The sequence below is a fragment of the Pseudopodoces humilis genome, chromosome 21 (genome assembly GCF_049639895.1).
Source record: "Pseudopodoces humilis isolate 2021_Gansu_Grassland_sample_001 chromosome 21, ASM4963989v1, whole genome shotgun sequence".
NCBI classification, from domain to species: Eukaryota; Metazoa; Chordata; class Aves; order Passeriformes; family Paridae; genus Pseudopodoces; species Pseudopodoces humilis.
Genome location: NC_142220.1, coordinates 9,373,458 through 9,398,669, shown reverse-complemented (window position 1 = coordinate 9,398,669; position 25,212 = coordinate 9,373,458). Strand labels below are relative to the sequence as shown.

Below are 25,212 nucleotides of genomic sequence, written 5' to 3'. Positions count from 1 at the left end.
TAAATGACCAGGTGAAATTAAGTGGTCATTTAACTAAGCAGATTAAACCTGTGTTTTATGCTTCATGATTCCTTATCTTCCATGGTTGCTTATGCCCATGAAGCACATTATTGTCAGTAATGTGCCCCAATGCTCATTATCAGAATCTGAAGTGTCTGAGTGTGTTCTCAGGACTTGCTTTTGTTATTTTCCTGGCTGCTGACACAAAGTGCTGTCCCAAAGATAGAACATTGTCTGTTTTGGAGAACCCCACAATAACAGCAGCAGGTAGTATCTCTCTTTGAAAATATTTGGGTCTGTTGCAGTTGTTTTCATTGTGGCCACACTGCAACTCAGGGCAGCAGGAGTTTCTCACTTTGCAGGTGTTCATCCTGTTCCCCCCATCGAGAGCAAAGGGAACCAGCCACTGCTAACTTATGTCCTGGAGTGTTTGACATAAGGCACTGATATTTCTGTCTCTGATTTCTCACACTCCCAGGGAGCACTTATTCTGGGCAGCTTTCTCAGCATCCAGCATTCTCGGACTATGCCTTGTTCCCTGTGCAAGGTTTGCTGGAGCCTCCCAGAAGCTGGGGCTGGGTTGCAGTGGCTGCTCCCTGTGTGCTCATTTCCAGTAACCTGCACAACTCCTCCTTTGCAGGCAGAACAGAGGACCTGGGCAAACCTGAAAGCATCAAAATGGAATTGGTGGTCCCCACGCTGTGCTTTGCACAATGTCATCAGTTCATGTCACTTCAAAATGTCATTTGCCATATTTAATTACCTATCACTCCCTTTTATTGGTATGAACCCTGGAGTGTGCAGAACAGTGTGAAACCAGGGCCAACAGCTTGCTCAGCCACTGTTTTTCAACTTTGTGCTTCAACTACTGTTTGTCTTGAAAATTTTAAGTATGCTTTAGAGTAATTGGAATTTTTTATATCACAGCACTGTGTAAAACATTACCTGTTGAGAGGAGCTGCTGTGCAGGGCTGGTATGTGGCAGGGCTGTTGAGATGTTTGCCCTGTACCTGCAGAGCAGGTGAGCAGCCTGAATCTCTGTAGCACAGGGTTAGGCATGGGAGAGCCCCTTGCATACCTGCCATAGCTGCAGAAGTGCACTTGTGATTGAGAGGGAGAGCAGGCTGTACATTTTCCTGGCATACAAACTCCCTGACAGCACCCTCCCTGCCCTGGTGCCTTCTCTGTACCTGCTGTGGTGACTGCCCTGGGGAGCAATCCTTTTACAGACATATGGAACAGCAGAGAAAGCTTTTTGCTTGTACTAGTAATCCAGTTTTCCACATCATGCTATCAAAATAGCTTTTGTACTAGCCTAGTACATCTGTGGTTTGCTTTTTTGCTGGCACATTCCAGAAAGGGGTGCCATGGGTTACTCAGGAGCTGCCACTCTGCATTTTGTAGAGTGTATCTGGCAGCAGAACAGGCCAGCGTCTTTTAACATCCACTTTTGTCAGCATTTGTGAGCAGTCCCCTCAGTACTCAGTCATCAGCATGAGGCACTTCAGGATTAATTTAGGCTGACTGACAGATTACTTTGGTCACTAATCTTTCAGCTCCTCAACAGGTGCAGATGCAAAGGTTGAAAAACTTTCTTTGACATTGTTTGAGACCTGTCTGGCATTTTTCCTACATTCGTGGTTGGTAAGAGTAGACTGTGCAGACTGTTCTTGAGCCACAGATATTCCCACTGTGATGCTGGCAGCAAAAGCATCGTGGTCTTCCAGTGTTTGTTTGAGCACTGAGTTTGTTTACTGCACAGATCTCTCAGGGCTTTCCCAGCTCTGTGGCACTTGGAATGGCCTCTGCTGCTGCAGTCTCCAGGAACAAAATCTTTCCAATTTTAACTCCTTTTCCGGCCATCACCTCATGTGCCCGTGTCCATCAGTTCTTTGCCTCTCTTTGTGCTGTGGAAAAACTCCTCAATAACAGATAATTAGAAGTACTAAGTCTTGGGAAGACCTGGGGTTTTGTATTGTAAAATGGATCAGACCAAGGTCCATAAGGAAGGTGTGTGATGTTCTGTGGAATGCTCCAATGGAATATTCTGTGATCTTCAGCGAAGAAGGGACACAGCAGATGTGAAAGCTGCAGAGGATCTGCCCTGCCCAGCGTTGCCAAAGCAGCAACTAGTCCATCAAGACTCTAGTCCATCACAGAGAGAAAGCAGGAGCTCCTCTGGGCTGGAAATAAAGTCTGGAATAACCAGGCTGTCCCAGAAGTACTGAATTTTCATCTTTGAAATGCCCTCTCACTCTCAGCAAGTGCAGCAGTGGGCAAAAGGGAGAAAGGTGTGAGAGTGTGGAGGGAGCAGAGGCAAAGGATTAGAGGTCTCACGTCGTTCATTTGATCTTCCTAAACTTGCCCCTATGTTTTACTTGGAATCATGATAAAAACTTCCTTGAAATCTGCTAGCTCAGAGTAAAATGTCATTGTTTACTGCACCTGCAGTGCCCTTCCTGGTGGTTCAGCACTTGTGGCTTGTGGCTCCTGTTCTCCCTCTCACAGCCCTTGTGCCAGGGACAGGCCGAGCAGCTCTGAGACTGCTTGAGAAAAATTCAGCAGTGGAATGGGGAGCATGGGAGGGGTTAATGTGAAGCAGCTCCCTGGGCTGCTAAAAAAACAGCTTTTGTGGAAGTCTGAGGGAAGGAACAAGGATCTTTGAGCTTGACATTGAGACATGAAAAGTACAACAGGATTTCTGTTATTACCTCCGTATGTAAAACTTTGCATTTATTCCTAGTGTGTTTTGTTTCCTGTGTTGTTGCCTGTTCTTTGAAGACTTACCAGAGCTCATGTAAACAATCATGTATAACCTGAACATATTTACAACACATTTCTCACTTTCCTGAATTGTCTGAGTGACTGGCATCGTCACTCCTCAGACCTTTGTTTTGAGGAAGACTCTTATTGCTTCTGCTCTTTGCCTTCTGATTTATCTGTTTCTTATTTTGTACAGTAGTTTTTTCACTCCTTGTCTGCTTCTTTTCATAGAAAAGAGTTTATTCTTTCACAAGCATACCTGTGATAGTTGGTCTGACAGCAGATACCAGCACTCCCAAGAGTACCACCATGGCTACAACATTGCTATTTAATTTATTCTGTCATTCTGCTTAGTTTGACTGTAGTCATCTATAAGCACTTTCAGAACATTCTTTTAAATTGGCTGCCTGGATCTGCTTTGTCTTCCTGATCCTTTCTAATTCACTTATTTAGCCCTTTGTTCATGTTTCCAAAACGAAACCCTGCAGTTGCTGTGTGTTGAAATGCTCCTCCTTGAGCCATTGCCACAAAACCACAAAGCAAGACCTACAGTGACAAGCTGGTGCAGTACAGGAGTAGTTCCACTTGCTGCAGAAGTGAAATTTGGTTATGGAAGAGGCAGAGCTGGCAAGCTTGTGGTACTGGGGTAGATGGAATAATTAGTACAGAGGAGTTTGGAGGAGAAAAATGGAGATGAGGAGTGACAGAGTTTGCAAGGGTTGACAAAGAATGAAGAATTAACAGAGTTTGGATTTGATACAGATATGGCAAAGTGCCATGTAGAAACTGCACAGAAGAGGAATTGTATTTCCAAGGGTTGAGCTTAACTCAGAAAGGAACAGACAGAAACTGATTTGATAGATGTAGTTTGTTTTGTAGTCCTGAAGAACTGTGTGCAGAATTCAGTTAAAAAATGCTGCTGAAGGCTGTGTGTGCAGCACAGAGCTGAGCAGTTCCAGCCCTGCCCATGTAATGAGCTGCCTGAGCAGCAGATTAGCTTCTACTGTGCCAGCTGCTGTATAATAGGACTAATTCATTACCCAAGGCCAAGTAATCACTCTCAATAGCAAGATTTAGAAGAGAGCCTATGACTTGTCTCATTGCACTGCAGACTGCTGATGATCACAGTGATAACTGAGACCAAATGAAGACGGGGAATAACCTCAGTCTGTTAGGGAATGAAGAACGGAACTTCAGGTATTTTCAAAAAGAAATCACATTTAAATCATCTTTTGGAAAATAATTTTGCAACGAACCTGAGTCAGTGAACCCCTGTGCACAGTTCCTCTGAGCATTGCCCCAGGGTTTGAGGACTCCCTCACTCCAGCTCCCTCCTCTGCTCTTCACCAGATTTACTAAGGCTGAATATGAATCTTTGGTGGGGGACAAAGCTTTCCCTCAGTGCTTGCCAGAAACATAATCATGGGCCAGAAACATAATTCATCTCTGTGATGGGACAGTGGCAAATTCTGCTGTGCAGCTTGCTGGCAGTGCTGGGAAGGAGATTTTGGTGGTGCAAATCGCTGTTCCCAGCACGCTGTGATCACTGTGGCCAGGAGCAGGGCATCTTCCAGCATGCCTCTGATGCTCTCCTCGGGAATGTTGTCACTTTGGGCGTGGGACTGCCACATCTCAGGGGTGGGACTCTGCTGGAGTAGGAGAGCAGGTCTGCTGGCCACATTGGAGCCCCACATGGAAGGCAGTGAACCCACAGATGGAGACCACAAGTAGCACATGAAAGGGGAAAGGAGCTGGGAACTGCTGAATGCTTCAACTCTGGCTGCATTTTTTACTCAGTTAGGTCAGAGAACTTGATCACAGGGCTCCACCCAGTGATGCTCAGCGAGGTCTTTATATCACAATCTTAGAAGCTTGCACACAGTGATTCTGGTGACACATGGAATGAAGCTGGCTGCACTGAGCAAAGCAGCTTTTTGCTGGGCAAGATGTGAATCTTGGAAATGTCTCTTTTATGATTCTAGAATCAGAAATACATGAGCAGGAATGGCTGTAGTCCCTTTGTTAGCACTGGTTAGTGCTCTGTGTAAGTGTCCCTGATGTATGTAGTGGTGTTAGAGCTGCAGGGCTGAACCTCCTCCTCCCTTCTGCTGCTTCCTGCAGCAGGAGCTCCAGTGCCCTGGCTGGGGTCAGAGCTGTGTCCTGGCAGCCTGTGAAGAGCCCCTCAGAAGCTACAGCCTATTTCCAGCCCAGAGTCAGGCCCTGGAATGAACAAATCCCAACATTCACTTTGGTGGTAGGGAATTTGCTTTTGCTTTCAGTGCTGGAGGATGCAATGTTTGCTTGTGGTTAGAGGAAAGTGAGCTTGAAAACCTTTTATTCCTTCCCCATGGCAGAAATGTTCTGAGGAGGTTGATGTGACTTGCACAGGCCTTCCCCTCCCTGTGCTGAGGTGGGATGTTTGCTCCTCACCACCAAGAGAGAGCCTCATACAGTCTTTTCTTGCAGATAGCAATGATTGTGCCTACTGAGCTTTGTGTATTGAGCTCTGTGTGAGGGAGGTCTTGGGGCTGCTCCTTTGAGCATCTCTGGGTGGTACCTGCTTGTGGTGCACACCTGTAACCCCCACAGAAATCTGAATTAGCACCATCAGGCAGATGCCACAAAGGGTTCTGCCTGCCAGGGCTGGCACCACTCTGTTCTCAGGTCATGGTTTGTCATTGTCTCTCTTTTTGGGTGGCACACAGCTCAAAGGGCAGATGCCCACCAGCTTCTTATGGTTTGAAATGCAGTGCAGCTAAAATCCTTCAAAATACTTCTTCCTTGTATTTACTGCTTTTAATAAATAAGGTTACAGCTTGGCTTTTGATAGCCTTTACACCTAAGATGTCTCATTCTGCTCTGTGGAGAGCAACAATTGTCCCTCTTTATCACATAATGTGTAACTACCTCAGTTGCCTTACCAGAATGTTCCTAAGGAGTACAATTGATTTACTGTTCATCACAATGTAGGACACAATTTTTTCCTCTCTTCTAAACATTTTCTTTTATTTATGATGTTGCCTTCCTTGACAACTTCAACGTTTTCTTCTCAAGGCGAGAAATTTATTTATAACCAAATAAAATATATGCATTTATAAATTCTTCACTGTTGTTCATTTTCCCCTCTCTCTGCTAGGCTGCAGCTCCAGCAGTAGTAAGGCAGTATCTTCAGCTGAAGGAGTTAAATATACCACCCCAGAAAAGTGCAGGCCAGATCTGAAAGCTATTCTTGTAACACTAATTTTGATCTCAGCCCTGTTTCCTGTCTAAAGACTTTTCTCTTTCAGTGGAGATCATGAAATGTTACATATATTACTTTTTCTCAGAGCATGCTGAGAAAATATCTTTCAGCTCCAGAGGTTCCCTCTCTCAGGAGCCCAGCCTTAGGAATAACAACCACACATTTCAGTGCAGTTTCACTTCTCTATATTGTTAAACCATATTATTCTGAAGAAAATAATACACTGAAATGTGCTGCCATTGTGTAGCAGAGTGTGATTAATTAGGCACTGGATTCAATATGTTTAAGCATACAAGACAACTACTAGAGTGAGGTCAAAACCAAGATAACCTCTCAGATTTCCCTCAAATAAAACAGGTTTTATTTTTCTTCACATGGTGAGACCCTGCAGCTGTGAAAAATTCACCAAAAAATTCCTCCTGTAATCCTACCAACTTTTTCCCCTTAATCCAGTCAATTACAGGAACTTGGAATGAGCAGCACAGAGCTGCTGCAGCAAGGGCAGCACTGCACTGCTGACCCCTCTGAGGCTGGGGGAGGCAGGCACTGCTCTGTGGGGGCTGCACAGGAGGGCAGTGTGTGTCCAGAAGCCACAGGCACATCCCAGGCTGTTGGAAAGCTCTGACTGTTCCAATTCAGCAGCAGGCACAGAAATATTTAGAGTTATGTGAAGGATGTTTGGGCTGTGCAGGTGAAGACAGGGCAACGCTGGAGACCTGAGCTGTTCTGGGCTCCCCTGAAACCCTCTTGTGCCTCCTTAACCCCATCTGCACTCAGCAGCAGCCCTCTTGAACCTCCCTGCTGCACTGGCTCAGCTCTCAGTGCTGGTGTTTTCCTGGGGTACCTTCTGTGTGCTGTGAGCTCATGAGGCCACCGAGCAGCAGAACCTGTTCAGAGTGGGCATTGGGAGTGGAGAGAGGGGCCAGACCCTGTTGTCAGCCACCTCAGTGCCCTGTTCCCCTGTGGCTGCAGCAGCCTGGTCTCCAGGAGTGCTGAATGTGTCCCGTGCTTCTCTGGATGGGGCTGGAGCAGTTTGAGCACGCAGGTGGGAAGGTGTTAAAGATGGCACCAGAGCCAGACCTTGGCTGGGTCACTGCCGTGTGGGTGTGCTACTCAAGCAGGTTATCTCCACCTCCTGACAGAGCTGTCCAGCCCTTCTGCACAGATGATGCAAGAGATGCTGATTTCTCCAGAGGGGATGAGTGTTGGTTTACACCTGGCAGGAGCTGCCCAGAGCTCACCAGTGGAAAACTTCTGGATGCCAGGAGGGCTCCTCCTGGCAGCCTCCATGCCCGATGGGGGCTGTGTGTGTTTGGTGTCCACTGGCTCATTTATAGTCTCCAGGAGAGGAGGATTAACCAACCTCCTGTGCCAGGTGAGCAGCTCAAGGGCAGAAACTGGTAGATATGGCTGCAGTTTCTTCTCTGCATGAAGTGAAGCACCACATACTTCCTCAGGGTACTGCTGTGCTGTGACCATCCTGCTGCCCCAGGGCACCATCAGAAGTGCCAGTACAGGGTGTCCAGGGAGGTGGCAGGTTTCTCATAAGCTTCAAGGATTGTTTGTGCTGTAGTGTTCCAGTGTGGACAGGTGAGAAGCCTTGGGGCAGGAACTTCTCAGTCATGCAAACAGTGAAGAACAAGTTCATCCTTATTTCAAAACCACAAAACACTTTGATTCCTTTACGGCCAACTGAGGGAGAGAAACTCCTGAGGTCAGTCTCTCCCAGTGCTTTTTCAGATGTCCAGGCTGTCTTTTTCTCCCTGGTGATCAGAGCTGTGAGCTGAGAGGTCTGCAGTCCTGAGGCAAGAGGATGGAGCAGCTCTGCCTGTGGAAATGCTCAAAGAGGCTGTGTGGCAATCCCCACAAGGAACTGCACTGAGATGTAGTTTTGTGTCTTGCCAAGCTGTTCTTCTCTTGCTAAGTCAGAGAGCAGGAGCCTGAGGGTGTTGTTATCAATCTGGAGTTTGAATTCAGCATCTGTTCTGCATCGTCCTGCTTCTTTCCCGGGCACGAGGCCAAGGTTTGGTGTCCAGGAGGTGGGACCCGCCTGCGAATGCAGGGCTGTGCTCAGCCTCCCCACTCCCTCCTCCACAAACAAGGCTGCTGTGGCAGAGCAGGAAGATGCAAATACGATTTTTACAGCCCAGAAAGCAGCTCTTGAGTTTGAATTAAATTTTCCTAGAACTATTTTTTTTTCCCCCGCCTTGCATCTGTCTGAGGCCAACACAAGTGTTCAGGCAGCTGGGTGCAGAACTGCAGGTATCACAGAGAGCTTCCCCAGGACTTCTTTGGAAATCTCAGAAGGGAAGTAGCACAGTGAGGTGCCCTGAGCAGGACAAGCTCCTGACAGAAAGGACCCTGTGAGAACTTGGTGCTATGGGTAATATCAATAGAGTGTTTCCATGACTCCTGGATAACCTGGGCCAAAAGCTGTGTTGCAATACTTGTTTTTTCCTGCTCTTCACAGGGTAGCAGCTTGTGATCTGGAAATTTATGACCATTTATTTTTAAGTCTAGATTAAAAATTGAATTCTACCTTTTTCACAAAAGCATATGACTTTAAAAACCCATGGGCTTAAAAATCCCATCTAAAGTTGTGGAATATAATCGGCAGACTCAACAGAACTTTCTTGTTTTCCCTAGGCTTAATTTTTTTTTTTTTTTGCAGTCCCAGGCTTCAGAACACCTCAGCTGCAAATACTACCATAATTCACATGCAAAAGCTTACAGAGGTTCATGTGGAGAGGGTTTATAGGCTAGGAGTGATTTATTTATGCCTCTCTGAGGTGATGATGTCCAGGTGGCGCAGGGTGGGCAGACAGCACCTTCCCTGTGATAGTATTATATCAGTATTATTTCATTTCATTTCAGAAAGATTGTATCATCCTCCCCCCCAATTCTTAACTTTCAGCTCCAAGTGTTGATCTTTCCTAAGTAGCATTTTCCTCTTAGATTATGAGATTATTTCTATTAGATTTTATTTTCTTTCTAATACATGATGTCATACTTTAAATAATATTTCTATTTTCGTATCAAATGCGTCCATTCCAAGCCATCTCCCAGTGGAGTGTCAGCATGGTGTAATCTTTGGAAACAGCTGCTGAGGACACATATCTGTACCTCATACTCAAGTCACAGGCTCACTCCTTTGCTTCAGAAAGGCTGAATAATACCTACATCATTTCTTATAAATAGTTATTTGATATTTCCTTAAAGAAGTTCAACTTTTACTGTGGCTCCAACACCACCTCCATCCTGAACCTTCCCTTGTGCAAGTTAAATTCATTTTTCTCCCTCCTGTGCAGGATGGGAGAATAAACCACCCTTTTTTCTTTTCAGCAGATAGACGGCATATCCAAGACACTCCCATTTCATTCATTATTTCTGGCTGCATTAAACTACTTTCTTCTCTTTCTGTTCAGGTCATTTTTTTATAGATCTTTGGTTTTTACTTTCTTTTGGACCAGATTTTCCATGGATTCTCAGAGAAGATTAGCAAATGCTCTGAGATTTATGAGCCAGTTCTTCAAAATTCTGTCAATGTCAGGGCTCTCCAACTTATTCTTTCCCTGTTGAGGCTGAAATATTTGTTGTTGGTATTAACTGTGAGAGCCACTTGATGATAGAGGACTTTATTAATAAATGACATTTTGTTAAATATCCTGAACATGGTCATTCATGGGTAGCTCTCCTCTGCCTAGCTTCAACTTGTTCTTTTATTTAGCCTTCCTCTTAATATACATTTACAAAGTATTTCCTGTTACTGTTAATGCTTTTCTGCTGATTTTATCTACTTTTGCGCCTACACTTCTATACTTGTCACAGGAATAACTAGCAGCTTTTTTTTAATTTAAAAGCAGTCTAAAAGGTTCATTCTCTTACATGCCTAGTACCAAGCACAAAAGCTCCCCAGTCCCAATGACTCCTGATGTTTCCATATTACAATTATTCAAATTTACTGAAGCAGTAACTGGTGATTATATGCTGTAATGGACATAGGAGGAAGACAGATATTGAAATGTCCAATTCCATAAACAAGATTAACTTGCTGGGTGTAGAGCAATCAAACCAATATATTTTCTTTATCTGCTTTGAGAGTGTGGTTTGAAGAATCTGGAGTATGCAGGAGGTCACAGTGTCTGGACCACGTTGGAAATACATCCTCTTGGCAGGAAAGTCCCAGGGACTGAGGTGCCAGGCAGTTTTAAAATGGCCAATTTATTCATCATATTCTTTCAACCAGTGTTAGTGGGATTGGAGACTGACTGGGAAAAGAGGGTGGAGGGGACCCAGTGGCACTCATTGTGTTCTGAGAATGCTCAGTTACTGCACAGTGCAAATTCAAATTCATCAATAACTGTTTCCAGAGATTTTCCCTGTGCTGGCTTTTTGTGGGGGGCTGTTTTCTCCTTCTTACACTTTTTCCAAGTTGAATATTGAATTGATATTTCCTGTGTGTTTCTGGCTGCTCTATTTTTTTCTGCTCATGTCTCAGCCAGATGCAGTTGGTCATGTCCCACCAGCAGGTCTCCTGCTCAGCTGCCACTACTGTCTCCCAGCTCTTTACTTTGCCATCCCTCATCTCTGCAGTCCTCCCCACCACTGGCAGTCTGCTGCCTTAAATGTTATTATTGCATATGGATCAGGACTGAGTGGATTTCACTGCACAAATGTGGTGGCCTGGATATTCTTCTTCTCAGATGAAATGTTTGTATGGTGGAGTTTCATTAAAAAGAGCTAAACCAGGAAAATGAGATCTGAGCTCCCTTCAGCGTGTAGAGAGCCATGAGCAGCAGCTGTGAGGACAAGGAACAGGTTTTTTACCTCAGAGGTAGGCCACTAATTAGAAGGTAAACGTGAAAAAACCTTTAATTTCAGCCAGAGATAAGAGGCTGAAATTCACTGCCTGGCCTGGTGAAATGGCTGCTCACATTACAGCCCTGGGAAGGTTGCACATGGGGGAAACACACAGGTGTCCTCTGCTTGTGTGCTCCTCCAAATCAGGAAGGCCAGAAGAAGGAGCACTGTGCAGGAATGCTGGAGAGGGGACAGCAGCTGCAGAGAGCCACTGGTGCTGATGGACGGATGAGAACCAGCTCTGGCCTTTCCAGGAGCACAGGGAAGCTCAGCTCCTGCAGAGCCCTGGAGACGCTGCTCTGCCCACCAAGGGCTGATTCAGGGTGCAGCCTTACCTGGATGTCACACACTGGCTGGCCTTGATGTCAGCCCAGCAAACAGCTCTGATGTGGCTGTCCAGACCTGGCTGTGGGTGAGGATTGAGGCAGCCAGGCAGAGATACGTGTGGTCATGGCCGAGCAACCTCCAGAGTCCCTGAGCCTGCTGGGGAGGGAGGATTTTCCTGAGACACATCTCAGTCTTCTGTCAGGGTACAAAGGCAGACCCACACTGGCATACTTAGAGAGGGAGCCCCTGGAAAAATGCTGCAGATGCGGTAATTGGTGTCAGTGGGGCTCTCCCTTCCTGCTGAGCCTGGCAGGAGTCTGTCCCAGCTGCGAGGGGCACCAAGCATTCCACACTGCCCCAGAGTCCCTTGTCCTTCCTGTGTCACCCTGTCCTGCCAGCAGGCACGGGCACACAGCCCTGCTCTCAGAGCAGCAGTGGCTGCCTGTCCATCTGCCTGTTTGTCTGTCCGTCCGTCTGGCCACAGCAGCAGGCAGGGTGAGCTGCGGCTCTGTGCGGGGCTCCTGCAGCCTCCTTCAGGCGTGCCAAGCGGTCAGAATGCCTTCCTCCCGTGCCTTATTTTGTTGCTTGTTTGTTTGCTGGTTTGTTAAGATTTGTAGCAGCGACAAAAAGAAAGAAATGGAGGTGGTGTGTCTGTGTGAGTGCATTGTGCTGCGGGGTTACAGGCACAACAGTCACATTCCCCACGCCTGAGAGAGATTACAAGGGAAGGCGCAGGAATGTGCATCTGGCAGCACTTTGTATCTTGGCCATTTCACTGCTTGCTCTGCATCTGAGGTTCCCAAAGTTTTGGTCGTGGAAGGCCATTTAATCCAAGGAACAGATTTCCTCTGCAGGGAAACACCATTCAAGAAAGATTGAGGGTGTTTGTAAATAAAAGGTTGCTGCTTGAAAAAGTAGTAAGGCACATTATGTGGGGATCTGCCCAACCACAGCAACAGGAGGAAGCGCATTTAATTTTAAAGGGGAGAAAAGTGTAGTTATAATATGCCAGATTGCTTAGGGCCTGGGGCCAGGAACAGAATCTGAGTAAACTATTGCAATTTTGTTTTAATTTCATGGATTTTGAGATAATATTTGTAATAAAATTATCAGAAATGGAAATCATTAAATGTAAGGTTCTCAGGCATCTTGTCCAACATTCTTCCTAAAAGAGACAAGATTAGTTAAAGTCTTTTTTAATAAGTAGTTAAAAATAAATTAATGCCCTATCCCTGTTAGTGTCCAAGGCCAGGTTGGACAGGGCTTGGAGCTGTTTGGTCTGGTGGAAGATTTCCCTGCCCGTGGCAGTGAGTTGGAATGGGATGAGCTTTAATGTCCCTTCCAACCCGAAGCATTCTGTGATTCTATGATAAATACAGACTAATTACTACAAACTAATTTGGATAATTCTTTAGGCACTCTCAGAATGTTCTTTTATTAACTACTCATGAAAAGGAGAATACACTACCTAACAAGATCTCCAGAAACTTATCTATGATGCTTTTACTTGCTTTTCTAACTTACAGATACGTTACTTGCTCCAAACTGTTTCTGTAAATGGATGTTTTTGGCAGATGACTGCAGCATCGTTTGTGGTTGCTGTGCCTTAGCTCTGCTATGCATGCTTGTGTGTGCATGTGGGAGGGAGCCTGTGTATTTTAAGGGAGAATCCCTTCTTTCCTGAAAGGACAGTAATTATTAGTTGTTACCAAGTGATTTTATTGTGTCTGGGAAACTGCAGAACCCAGCAGTAGAATGGGGCTTGTTAAAACCTTAGTGATGTATGAGAAGTGAAGCACATGAAGGCATGCCCCAGCACAGATGGGAGAGGGGATGTTGGAATTGCATTGTTTGGAATTGCATCCAGCTGCTGGAATTGCAGAGGATGCTGCAGGAAGATAGCAGCACAGGTAGAGAGAAGAGTGCTCGGGCTGAGTTTCCTGCAGTGCACGGGCTGGAGGCCCCACATTAAAACCTTTGGCATTTTTCCCAGATGTTCCATTCCTCCAAACCTAGCTGCACTCACAGGCACAAGAATTCCAGAAGGCAGCCATGCTGCCCAGCTCTTTGTTTGCCCTCAAGCCTGCTGAGGGTGACTTTTCTACCCCCCTTTTTCATGCCACAGCCCAAGGAGAGGGGTCAGACAGTGAATTTAAGTCTGTGGGAAGTTTCTTTTTATAACTGCTTCCAGCCACCCTTCCAGGGCAGAGCACCTGGAGCAATCAGCATGCCCACAGCTTTTTGGCTGCCTCTCGGGCTTCTGACCATCTGAGCTGGTGTGCCACACTCTGCAGCCACTCAGGGTGGGATTTGTCCCCATGGCAGGTCATTTCAAACTGGAGACAAGCAGTAATGCTGCAGCTGGCTTGCTCTGGACTTGTGACTCCCTGTGCTTCTGGGGGTGACTCTGACAGTACAAGGTTTGCTCAACAATGGCCCTGTTGTCCCCGGATGCCCAGAACAACACAGCCTTTCAGAGTACTTGGCCCTGGTGCTCTGCCTCGTACCAGATGCTGGTGTCAGAGACAGAGTGGCACATGCCTCCTGAGAAGGGTGGGGCTTGTAAAAAAACTTCTCTGCTCCAGGTTTCACACAACAGAGTCTCAGGCATCCAGTTTTGGGAAGAAAATAACTTTAAAATTGAATGGTACAGTGCTAGAAACAGCCCTGGGGAGAGACCTCGAACAAAGGAATTTCTGGGCTTGTGCTGCCCTACAATCCACTTACCCATTGCAGTGGTGATTTGGGGTCTCTTGCTGCTCCCTGCCTCCTACAGAGTCCCCAGGTGACCAAACACCGCCTGCTCAGCCCTGCGGGACCCTGAGCCCTTGGTCAGGCAAAGGATCAATGTCCATTCCCAGCTGCTTGCCAGGGGCTCTGGCCATTCCCCCACTTCTGGCACAACCTGCAGGTCCCACCTCAGCTCCCTCTGGAGCATTGGGGGTTCCACAGTGAAGGGAGGAGAGCTCCTGCGTGCTCCTGGGCTGCCCTGGCACAGGACACATCCAGCCCAGGGTTTTGGAGGGCTGGCATTTGCCTCATCCCCAGACTGTCATCTCCTTCTGGCCATTCCTACCCTACTAAGCCATGGTGTGATAACTCCTGCTTGAGGAAGCCTTAGTATCCAAGAGAGCCAGCTCATGACAGCCTGTGGCAGAGCTCTGGGTCTCCATTCCCATTGAGGGGATGGGGCTGGGACTCAAGTAGTTCTAGTCAAACTCTGTCACATCAGAGTGGGCTGAGTTTACACAGCAGCATGCAGAGCTTTTGCATAGAAACATGAAATTGTCTCATGGCAGCTCTGGATCTCTTGGGAAATCAGCTTTGTCCCAACTGGCCACATCCTGTTATTTTGAGACATTGTGATAGGGAGACAGCATGGCTTGATCTTCTGATGACAGAAAGGTAGCAGAGCAGGGCACTCGGTGTGCTGACTGTGTCCTGGCAGGTGAACCATGCCTAGACCTCCAGAGCCTATACCCACTCTGCTAGCTGCAAATGGGATTCCAAATGTTAACTCTCTGAACAGCAAGAAACATTGGTGCTGAAAGGAAACCAGAGGAACGGGAGAGTGCTAACTTCTGTATTTCTTTTGAGGAAGAAGGAAAAAGACTACAGTTAATTCAGAAAAACTCCTTGACTCCTACAGGGAAACTGGCTGCTGGGAGGGTTTGCTCCGTGTTTCAGGGAGACAGCTGGTCACAGATATGCTTGGGAATGGGTAAGAGGTATCAGCCCAGTCCTTCCTGGTATTCATTCACTGGACTTTTACCTTCTGGATGGCTCATATGCTGACTTCCCACAGAGGTATCCAAGGCCATATGTTGATGCCAAGGTCTGCTCTTTTTCTCTTCAGTACCTTAGACAGGACAGAGTGCAGTCATCAGCCAGGGCACGGGCAGATAAATGTCATCACCAGCTGGCTATTTAACTGGTTCCTTGAATCCTCCTTACCGTTCACTGGTTTCATCCCTTGCCCCACCTTTGTTTCTTCCTCTAACCATCTCCCCCTAATCATCCCGTGTCAGATGAGGAAAGAGGTGAATAATACCTCTTTCCCTGCATCTCTCTATCAGTGTGTGGTCTAGAGAACCTTTCCCGTGTCTCACTGTGCTGGTTTTCACCCCAGACCAAGGGCCTGATGGCTCTCACCACAAGGGTGACTGCACAGAGTGCTGTCTTTGTGGATTAGGTTATCTCCACTCCCATTGTTGTCCCTCTGTGTTCTGTTCCCGTTCCTCTCTGCTCTGTTGTGTGTGGAGTTGGGCCCTTCATAGAATCACAGATTGCCTAAGGATGGAAAAGCCCTCTGAGATCATCAAGTCCAGCCATTAACCCAGCGCTGCCAAGTCCAGCACTGAACCCCTAAACACCACATCTGCACATTGTCTGAGCACTACCAGTGACAGTGATTCTATGACTTGCCCTGACAACCTCTCCTAGTGCCTGACCACCCTTTTGGTGAAGAAATTTTTCCTAATATCACAGAAGTCTGTCTACATGACCCCTCATTGGCCTTCCAAGGGCGTGATGTAGAAGCTGCATCCAGCAGTGCCAACTCCTTGTGGCTGCCAGATGTGACCACCCACAGCTTTTTTCCTGCTCGGTGTCAGTCTGGCCATCACCTGTCCATGCATGGCTCAGTTGGGTACAGGAGAGGGGCTGCTCAAAGGGAATTGGACAGATGTGTCCATTAAGTGACTTGTCTGTTAGCACAGAAGGGAAAAACAATTGTGTGTTTTCCTAGGGGTGATTCCTGAGCTCCCTGTGGGTGCATTATGGTCACTGTGTTCTAGGTGGGCTTTCTTAGAACAGACACTACTCCCATTTGGCTGTCCATGGTCCTTGGCACCTGGTGAGAGGGTGGTCCTTCATTTCCCCCTTGGTTGCTCTTTCAGTGCCAGATCTCTGCACCCTTGTCACAAAGTGCTGAATGCAGTCACCCCCTGAGAGCACCCAGAGAAAGGAGCACAGGAAAGGGAGCAGAGCTCAGGCAGAGCAAGTGGCAAGAAGGCTGGAGAAGGCTGACAGCTGGGCTGTTCTTTGCATGCTCTCACCCTCCTGCTCACTTGCCACTCCCCAAATCCTGGCTGTCAAAGGCTTTTTATTGTCTTTTTGCTAACCACCCTCTTCAAATCAGGGCCCTACTCCCAATGCTCTTTCTCCACACTGAATCTCAACCCTTCCATCTTTCTTACGCTTCCCACTTCTTACACCTGCCTAGCTTCCCTCCTCAGCCAAAACCCACTGACTGCTATTGCCAAGCACTCCCTGAGCTGTTGCTTTGCCAGGGAGTGAGCGTCGTCTGTGGTAAGATCTGGACCAGACCTGGTGCCAGGAGTCCCACATCACCCACCACAGGGGCCAGGCTCAGCTGCAGCTCAGTGCTGTGACTTCTCCCAGTCTGGCACATGGCTCTGTGCACCAGGCACATGTTGGGAAGGAAAGGAGAGGACTGAGCTGCACTGGAGTTACTTAAATTTTTCACTTCTGGTTTGACTGCCCCTAATTTGAAGGGGTCAGGATGGGATTTACAGATCAGAGCATTTCTCTTCCCACACATTTTGGTCTCTCACACAGCACCAAGGCAGAAAACATCACCCAGTCTGTCTCCCTGGGTCACGTATCCTTCAGAAACAGTTTGTTTTTTCCTCATTTATGGTACTGATGGAGAAAAATATACTAGTCCCAGGAGGCACATTCTCTGCTAACACTGTGCTTTTCGTGTGTGTTACATTAAAGACAAGTCCTGGGCACATGCCTGTGCCACAGCCAGGGACCTGGGTGGGCGAGAAGGGAGGCTTTTGGCAGCTGTGGATCTGGCTGGAGACCAGGCAGAGCTGGGTGGGAAGCATGCACACTGTGTTCCACAGCCAAACGAGACAGAGAGGAGTGCAGAGATACAGGAGAGCTGGCCACCCATTCCTCCTGATCACAGCCACCATCAGCTGGTGGGAAGGTGGCAAAGATGGCATCCAAGGAAACAGCAGCTGCATGGAGATGCAGGAGTTATTTAGGAAGAAGGAATGAAGCAGTGGCATGGCACAGAGGAAACTTATTAGCACAAGGAGACTTTTAAAACTGGGAAAAATGAGAGCTGCCCATTAAACTGGAATGTGGGTAAGTGCTGGGTGTAGTTCAGCCCACAGCTTCAACCTCAGCGCTCTGAGCTGCTCTAACTCAGCACGGGAGGGGACCAGGGCTGGTGGCACAGGGCCACAGCCAGTGCCCAGAGCAGAGGAATGGCACAGCAGGGCTGCAGGGCAGTGGCACAGGCAGGGCCACCCAGGGAGGGTGACTTGTCCCCAGCAGAATGTGCCATCCTATTCAGCCCGAGGGGAGCTGTGCTGGTTGCCATGACAACCAGGACAGATCATATGACCCGTTCCACTTTCTATATATAAATCTGTTTCACACAGTGTATGTGACTCCATGGAAACCAAATGTTGAGCAAGAAAGATTGCATAAAAATGAACAAAATGCAGAATGACTCAAAGTATGAGGCAGAGAGAGGCTGTGGGTAGGGCTGAGGGGTTTGTGAGTGCCCCAGGCCTCCTCCTGAGCCAGGGCACAGGCTGGTGCAGGCATCAGCTGAAGCCAAACACAGACCCCACTTCTTTAACTGCACCATACAGCACCTTCCTGTACCTAAAGGGGCTCCAGGACAGCAAGAGAGGGACTTTGCACAAGGGCCTGGAGTGACAGAGAGCAGGTTTTGGTAAGTTTTTAGGAAGAAATTCTTCACTCTGAGGATGGTGAGACCCTGGCACAGAACAGCTGTGGCTGCTCCTGGATCCCTGGAAGAGTCCAAGGCCAGGTTGGACTGGGCTTGGAGCAACCTGGGCTAGTGGAAGGTGTCTCTGCCATGGCAGGGGGGTGGAATGAGATGAGCTTTGAGGTCCTTTCCAGCCCAAACCATTCTATGCTTCTGTGGTTCTGCCTTTTCTGTGCCATTCCCTAAGACTGACACACTCCTTTTCCAAGCTCAGTGGTCACACTGCAGCTGGACAGAAAGATAAGCTCAGTATTGTCAGTGCAGAACAAGCCATTCCCCACAGGACAGAGGCTGTTCTGGGGCAGATTAATGCTGTTTCCTTGCATTGCTCCTTGCAGGGAGTTTCCCCTCTATAATTTCCCCATCTTTCTGTCACCAGTGATCCTCCAGCACTGCAGGGTAGCTGCTTGTTTGGGCACCGTGGCCTTTCCTTGTGCTGCTGGGTCTGCAAGTGTGACTGGACAGGTGGCAGCAGCAGGTGAGTGTGCTGAAGCTGCCCTCCAGCCCTTTCCCACAGCCAGAGACTCCTCTTCATTTGCTCCAAGACTGCATGCTCTGCTGAAATAGGATCATAAAATCACAGAAGAATTTAAGTTGGAAGGGATTTTTGAAGGTGTCTGGTCCAGCTCCTTGTTCAGCGTTAGATCAGGTTGCTCAAGGCCTGAACTTGTGGGTTTGGGGTTGTTTTGCTTGCTTTTCCCTGGGGTTGTGTGTTGGGAATTGCCCCTGGTCTGAGCTCTGCTGGAACACTGTGCAAGCCCACACATCTTCAGGGAGCTCAGGCTTGTCAACACACAGATGTTTCCTCCCCAGGATCCTTCTTTGAAGGAGAATGGGGATTTCCTGCAGTTTGAAAATGGGAAGTCATTTTCCTCTATTGAGCAAGGCAGAACTTGCCTCACTTTGCTGCATAAAACCCTTTTTGGCTTTTTTTCCACCACTGGGAGGGCATCACAATGCCAAGGGCTATTCCAAAGGAACAGAATGAGTTGGGCTGCTGCTACCAAGAAAGAAAAGAAAAACAGTCAGAAAGTCAGAAGAGGTGGAATGGGAGAGGCACCCACCACCTCCCTACTGGCTGTGCTGCCGTGTTCTGAGCTGGCCCAGCCAGCCAGAAAGTGTCAGGGCTCCAACAGGCAGGCCCTGGCTGCTGCTCCTCTTCACGTGAAGCATCCAGGATGCCTGACCCAGTTGTCCTCGTCAGACGAGCTTCCAGACCAGCAGTGTGTAGCAGCACACAGATGAAACAGTATTTCCTGGTCAGGGTTCTGGTGCTGTGGGGTGGCTCTCTGGCCCACACAGGTTGTCCTCTTCTTGACATCCCTGTCCCAGTGCCCCTGGATGCAGGGGAAGAAGCACAGAGAATGGTCAGGTTTGTGTGCTCTGACCTAAACAGCAAATCCCTCTGCCTCTTGGCAGTGCTGCTGTCCTGGATTAGAGGAGTTAACCCCATAGATCTGTTCTTATTCCACATGCTTGCCTTTGCCATCTCTCTATCACGTGGTTGGGTGCTGAAGAGCTCCAGTGCCCTTTCTGCATTTGCTGCTCATTTCTGTTTTCTCTCTTCTGTGCATTTATCAGGAGAATTCCATCCCTGTGTTCCTGCAGGCAGCACACAAAAACCATCACTTGTCACATAGAACAAGACCTGTTGGGTGGCTGGTTTTTTTATGTTCCCCTGCTACATGGAATTCTGATCCTAGGAAATCTCGTGGGAGAGAAGTTCTTGCGCTGTTGGATTTTAATGTTTTGTGAGACACTTTGATCCCTTTTCCAGGCATCAAATACAGATGGAGGAGGATTTCACTGGGGTCACACGTTCGCTGCTCACATTGTTCAGGTTTCCTGTTTCCTCGACCATGTGTTGCACACATCCTTTCTGGGTCCAGATTTGCCTGTCCACCACCACAGTGACAGCAGCTGGTGACACTTCCAGCAGTGACAGTCAGGGGAGTGGCCTGAACATTTCTGAGCTCGAAGGCACTGTGGGAGTTAGAAGGTTTAGAAAGTGGAAGGGACTGCAAGCCCACCCAGCCTGAGCCGGGGCAGGGGTGTCAGGGTCCTGGCTTTTTCTCTTTATTGGAATAGAGAAGAACTTCTAGAAAGAGGCACTTAATCTTGATGGAGGAACCACAAGAAGTGCACAGCTCCCTGGTAAGCCTTGATACTTATTCTCATGATTGGCGGCTTCTTTTCAAGCTGAGCTTTTCTTCAACTTCCAGTCCCTGCCTGATGCTCTGTCTTTGCTGGTTTGCAATGCTCTCTGCTGATAGGAAACCTCCTCTCCATGCAGATGTCCTCTGTTGTGATTTACTGTTCTCAGAAATTATGCTGGCAATAATTCTCCTAAAACAGGAACAAGAAATCAAAGTAACAGTCCAGTCTTGCTGATCTAAGGAAAGGGTGCATCTACACATGGATACCTCTCAGCACTTTCCTTGTTCCATGTGTCTGGGAGCAGGGAAAGTGCCCTGGTGGGAGCTGGGTTTGGGAGAGCTCTGAAGCCCATCTGTGGGTGCTGTGCCAGATGTGGAACTGTGCCAGATGTGGAACTGTGCCAGATGTGGAGCTGTGACCTCTTGGAACCCTATCTGCCAGTGGTTTCTGCTCCCTGTGCCCTGTCCTTGCTGTGTCCCAGCAGCAGGGTTGCCTGTCATCACATGCCACAGTAACCAAAACCTCTCCCACATAGGTGTGCAAACATGGTCCTGGTTTAACTGTGCTGGTGCAAGAAGAAGGGACTGCAGATGGCCTGGCTGGGACAGGGTTGTGTCTGCCAAGGAAAACCGAGCATGAAAATCTCTCCTTTTCCTCAGATCTCCTGTTTTGGCAGAAAAGGGACAATGTGCTACCCACAATGGCCTCTCTGGTACTCTCATTTCTGAAAGGATGGCTTGCTGAATGTGTCTAAGCTATGAGGTACTTCATCTATGGTGCATTATAATGCCCAGGCACATGTGCCTCTATCCCAGAGCTCATCATCCCACACTATTTGTGCCAGAGCGTCCTGGGCTCCTACATGATGAGAATAGGGCTAGTAGTGATATGGCAAGGAGGAATGGCTTCAAACTGAGAGAGAGTAGGTTGAGATTAAGACATTAAGAAGAAATTCTTCTTAATGTGGGGCTGGTGAGGCCCTGGCACAGGCTTCCCAGAGGAGCTGTGGCTGCCCCTGGATCCCTGGAAGTGTTCAAGGCCAGGTTGGATGGGGCTTGGAGCAACCTGGGATAGTGGGAGGTGTTCCTGTCCATGGCAGGAGGAATGAATGAGATGAGCTTTGAGGTATATATATATATATATATATATATATATATATATATATATATATATATATATTTCCAACCCAAACCAGTTGGTGATTCTGTGATTCTGTGAGGGCAGGTGCTGAGGAAACCTGTATGAAGTCAACTTTTGTTTCTTCTGTTCCTCCCCTACGCCATTTTCCATTTCTCTTTTCCCCTAAAGCTGCTGTAGGTGCTGGAGTCCAAGTGTTGTTGGGAGGGGATTGCACTGGGACTGGTTAGGGGCTCTAACACAGAAGTGGTGCCAGCATTCAGTGGATCTTCCTCTGCAGTCTCCATGGGGGGATAAGTCCTGTCTAACAGTGAGCTGAGACACATTCCTGTCTAAAACAAAGGGAAGAGATCCACACATACTCCATGCTGTCTTGGTTTCAGCTGAGATACAGTTAGTTTTCTTCCTAGTAGCTGGTACAATGCCAAGTTTGGATTCAGAATGAGAATACTGGATATTGATTAACACCCTGATGTCTTAGCTGGTGCTCAGCAGTGCTCACTCTAAATGGAGGACTCGTCTGTGTCCTGTGCTGTGCCAGCAAGGAGCTGCAGAAGGAGCCAGGAGGGAGCAAGGCCAGGGCTGACCCACACTGTCCAAAAGGATATTCCACACCACAGATATTCCACTCATGCCAGTGTATAAACTGGGGGAGTTGGCTAGGAGGGGCCAAATGCTCCTCAGGGAAGGGCTGGGTATGGGTGTTCAATTGTACTGTGCATCACTTGTCTTTCTTGGGTTTTATTCCTCTCTCTTTTTGTTTCCTCTGTTTCTTTGTTATTATCATCATTATCATTATTATTATCATTATATTTTACTTTATTTCAGTGATTAAACTGTTCTTCTCTCATGAATTTCACTTTTTTTTCTGATTCTCCTCCCTATCTCAGGGGTGGGAGGCAGGGAGTGGGTGGCTGTGTAGTGCTGAGTTGCTGGATGGAGTTAACCCACAGTACACTCACATAAAAGCAGACTGTTTCCCCACTGTTTCCAAGAACTTCAGCATTTTGCATTGCATTGCATTGCCATTTGCATTGGCAGTGCTGATATTTCCTCTTGACTGTCATGGATAGAGACCACTGTGCTCAAAGCACTTCTTTATTGGTGCAAAATCAGAAGCAAAGTTAGAAATATTAGTGACCACAAAATAGAATTAGCAACTGCAAATCATAATGCTTGTATGCTTTTTGAAGTGATGCACATTTTGGCACGGACTATAGATGAAACACTGGGTTAATTTTGCTTTTTATACTGTTTCCATCCAACATTCGCTGGTGTTTATTGTATAGCATCCAGATCTGTCACTGGGCATAACCTTTGTTTAAGAATGCAGCCATGGCACTCACCTGTGAAAGTCCACTCACCTGCAATCCAGCAAAGAGACATGAAGCAACACTGAAAATGTGACTGAAAGAATGTTGGGGCAATTCAGAGCTTCCCTTAAGGAAACTGGTAACGTCTGTCCTTGCAGGGCACTGGTGCTGACTGTGCAAAGTGGAGGAATACCATGGGCCCCTAAAGTGATCTGAGCTTAACAGTGACCTGCTTGGCATGTGGAATCACTGTAGGATTGTATTAAGAAGTAGGGGTAGTGGGAATGGAGGGAATTCAGTTCCAGGAGGGAAAGAAGGTGTTAGGTACAGAAACGGCAAGCGTGCAGCAAAAACGTGTGAAATCTGGACCTTCTGAGACAGAAGCCAGGGCTGGGTTACCCCAGATTCCTCTTTAGGAGGTTCCCATGCACAGCAGAGATAGTCTGGTGTATCTTTTGTTATTTTCAAGGCCAGATATCAGTGAAGGGAATATGAGGGAACCCACTTGCTGCCATATTCTTCCAGAGCTGGTCCACTCCCACACTGCAGAGTTTACTCTTCTTCAGTGTCCTTTTGTAAACAATAACAGGGCACCATTAATCCTGTGGTGGAGGAGCTGTCCCAGGATTTGTTCCAGTACTCTGTGCTATCTGGAGCTTACAGGGAGAGAGTCTGGTTTTGTGGATCGGGTGATGGTGCCCCTGTAAAATAAATTGTGACAGCACCTCCATGATCAGTGCTTTGACCCACTGGTATATCCATGGGAAGATAAAGGAGGGCCAGATGCTTGCCTGTCTTTCTCAGACACTGGATGATTTCATGCTTTCCATTTTACTGCTCAGCCAGAGTCATTTTCTTGGACAGTTCCTCATGCTCTTGGGACATTAAATACAGAGGGGTTGATTTTTGTCCCAAAGGGTGATTCCTTCAAGGCAATGTTGCTTCATGCTCTAGATGAAACTAACACAGATGAAGGGAGAAATGGAGTGAAATACTTTGGTTATACTGGAATCTCTAGAAAGCCAAACCACATCATTTCTTTCCAGCTGTGTGTCTGGTTAGACTTTAGATTATCCAGATATTGACTTAACAGGTTGGTTTTTTTTTGTGTTTTTTTTTTTTTCTTTTCAGCAGAAACCCCGAAAGGCAACTCCTCAGCCAGGAGAAGACACCATGAATGGCCACCTTCCCCCCGGCTGGCAGAGCTACATGTCTCCCCAGGGTCGCAGGTACTACGTGAACACCTTCACAAATGGTAAGTGGGGGTGGCTTTCCAGTAAATGTTTCACCATACCAGCAGAGATCTGTTTCAGAAATCATCTTGCTAGTTGATTTGGATAACAAAAGTGCCTGCAGAGCCAAAGTAATTAATGTGATCCTTACACCATATGAAAGAAAATACAAGAAGATTATTATTCTCTGTCATCTTCATTCTGACCATCAGAAGACATCTGAGATGTTGACAAAATACAGAGAATGTAAAGCAGAAATGTCCCTGTCATTAATGTTTTAGAATCTGAAACACTGTTAAAGATACAATTTTTACCACATTCCCTATTTCCTTTACCTGGACATATTTATGTCTATATTTTTTACCACATTCCTTATTTCCTTTACCTGGAGATATTTATGTCTATATATACACATACCTGTAAATAGTTTGATAGAACATCAGATATCAGTAAAACACCTTTGGGGAAAACAAACAGTGAATTGGTCAGACTCAGCTTGCCTTGGAGACAAGGAAAGAAAAACACATGTAATGGGACAACACAGACAAAGCTTTCAGTCTGTATTTGTGTGCTCTATTCACTGTCATGTTGAGAAGCAGTCTTAACTCACGATCTTATCACCTGCTCAAGACCTGTCAAACTTGTACCACCTCCAGTTTACCTGAGACTCTGTGTCAACCTGCTTTTCTCATCATGAGCTCACAGCAGCATTGCAAAACAGGGTCTTGTGACCAGAAAATCTGCATTTCTGTAGCAAAAAAGAATGCCAGAGTGACTTGAAGGAGAGGACAAGTGGAATTAACCTTGCTCACAGGGAAGTTGCAGCCATCAGGAGTGACCTCTGGCATTCCTTTATTACACTCACAAAGGAGAGCCATGGGCACCTCATGGTCTGTTCAGGGGCTGATGTGTTTTATTTCAGAAGCTTTTGGCCCAGAGCTTTGCCAAGTCATTATTTACTGGAGTTTGCTGCACTCACATCTTACAGGATGTTCCCTCCAGAAGATGCATTTCCATTTAAGCCTGCCTCCATTTTCAAGCACAGTTTGCTCTGGCTGATGGGCAGCATCCCCGGCACAGCTGGAGAGATCAGCAGGAGTTAGATTCCCCATCCCCACTGCTGTTCAAATGTAGGGGAAGAGGTGATTATGCTCAGTTGTGAGCCATCACTGTGATGGACCCATACTCACTGGGTTGAGGCCAGGTAAAAGGCAGAGCCTGTTTCTTTTGTGATAAGAGCTCTTGTCACAGGGACTCTGCCTCAGAAATGTGGAGGACGGGGACTAAATTTCTCCCTAATGTCAGGCAGTTTTGTACTTCCCTCACAAAAATTACAAGTAATATAACAAGGGCCAATTGCCATATCCTGCTTGGGAGCTCAGGCCAGAAATCAGAGATTTCTGATTC

The 25,212-nt window shown here is 47.2% G+C and overlaps 1 protein-coding gene across 6 annotated transcripts in view; it reads left to right on the top strand.

Moving 5' to 3' along the window:
- Positions 1-25,212, top strand: part of GAS7 (growth arrest specific 7) — an 83,189-nt gene that overhangs the window by 7,839 nt on the left and 50,138 nt on the right. For 2 of the 6 annotated variants that reach the window (XM_088065378.1, XM_088065379.1), the window contains exon 2: positions 23,705-23,828. In XM_088065378.1, the coding sequence (XP_087921504.1) occupies positions 23,705-23,828 (124 nt within the window). Of the gene's footprint in view, positions 1-17,783; positions 17,910-20,029; positions 20,121-23,704; positions 23,829-25,212 lie in introns of those variants that run through there. The other 4 variants (XM_088065381.1, XM_088065380.1, XM_005526830.3 and 1 more) reach the window with 4 other exon arrangements.